The sequence below is a fragment of the Mandrillus leucophaeus genome, unplaced genomic scaffold (genome assembly GCF_000951045.1).
Source record: "Mandrillus leucophaeus isolate KB7577 unplaced genomic scaffold, Mleu.le_1.0 Scaffold247, whole genome shotgun sequence".
Taxonomy (NCBI): Eukaryota; Metazoa; Chordata; class Mammalia; order Primates; family Cercopithecidae; genus Mandrillus; species Mandrillus leucophaeus.
Genome location: NW_012102554.1, coordinates 2,564,657 through 2,565,527, shown reverse-complemented (window position 1 = coordinate 2,565,527; position 871 = coordinate 2,564,657). Strand labels below are relative to the sequence as shown.

General features: G+C 50.7%; 1 protein-coding gene across 1 annotated transcript in view; it reads left to right on the top strand.

Moving 5' to 3' along the window:
• MYO1E (myosin IE) overlaps positions 1–871 on the top strand; it is a 172,691-nt gene that overhangs the window by 147,481 nt on the left and 24,339 nt on the right. The window contains exon 24 of the mRNA XM_011983206.1: positions 203–360. Coding sequence (XP_011838596.1) covers positions 203–360 — 158 coding nt within the window. The remainder of the gene's footprint in view (positions 1–202; positions 361–871) is intronic.

The following is an 871-nucleotide window of genomic DNA, read 5'->3' as shown; positions in this document are numbered from 1 at the left end:
TCCTGCTTCTGGCTCATTGTCATGCGGCGACAGTGCCACCCCATGGATGCGGTGCACATCCTCAGGGCCCTGCCCCGGTGTGGATTGTCCGGTCTTGCCTCATGTTTATGCTTTTCCAGCAGCAGAACTCCATGGCAGGATCTCTGAGCACCGTTTTCTCACTGCTTCCTTCGACCTGTTAACCCCAGTGTGCTTTTTGCAGGCTTGAACTGAAGTTGAAAAAGGAGAACTGGGGTCCCTGGAGTGCGGGGGGCTCCCGGCAAGTGCAGTTCCACCAAGGCTTTGGGGACCTGGCTATACTCAAGCCCAGTAACAAAGTGCTGCAGGTCAGCATTGGACCTGGACTGCCCAAGAACTCCCGTAAGTGCTCCACGGGCCCTGCAGGCAGAATTGCCGCCGCTCACCCGAGTCTCCTGAGCGAATGCTGAAAACGTGTGCACAGATGTGGGGGCTGAGAATCAGTACACCTGCTGCTTCCTGGGGCTCAGGCTTTCTTCAGAATGGAACATTTCAAACTAAAGCAACAGCAAGGAAAATGAGCAGGTTAAAAGTTTCTGAGGGACTTAGTACTTATGTATCAGTATACCTGGCATTACAATATTGTGATTAAAACAAATCAGAGTTCGTTAGCTTCAAATTTCCCCTCCCTTTCCAGTCAGATCTTGTCCACAATACCAACATCATCCTCTATGCCACCTTTAAAGAAATTGACTGGGCCAGGCGCGGTGGCTCACACCTATAATCCTGGCACTTTGGGAGGCCAAGGCTGGACGATGGCTTGAACCCAAGAGTTCTAGACCAGCGTGAGTAACATGGTAAAATCCTGTCTCCACACACAAAAATAAAAATACAACAATTAGCCAGGCATGGT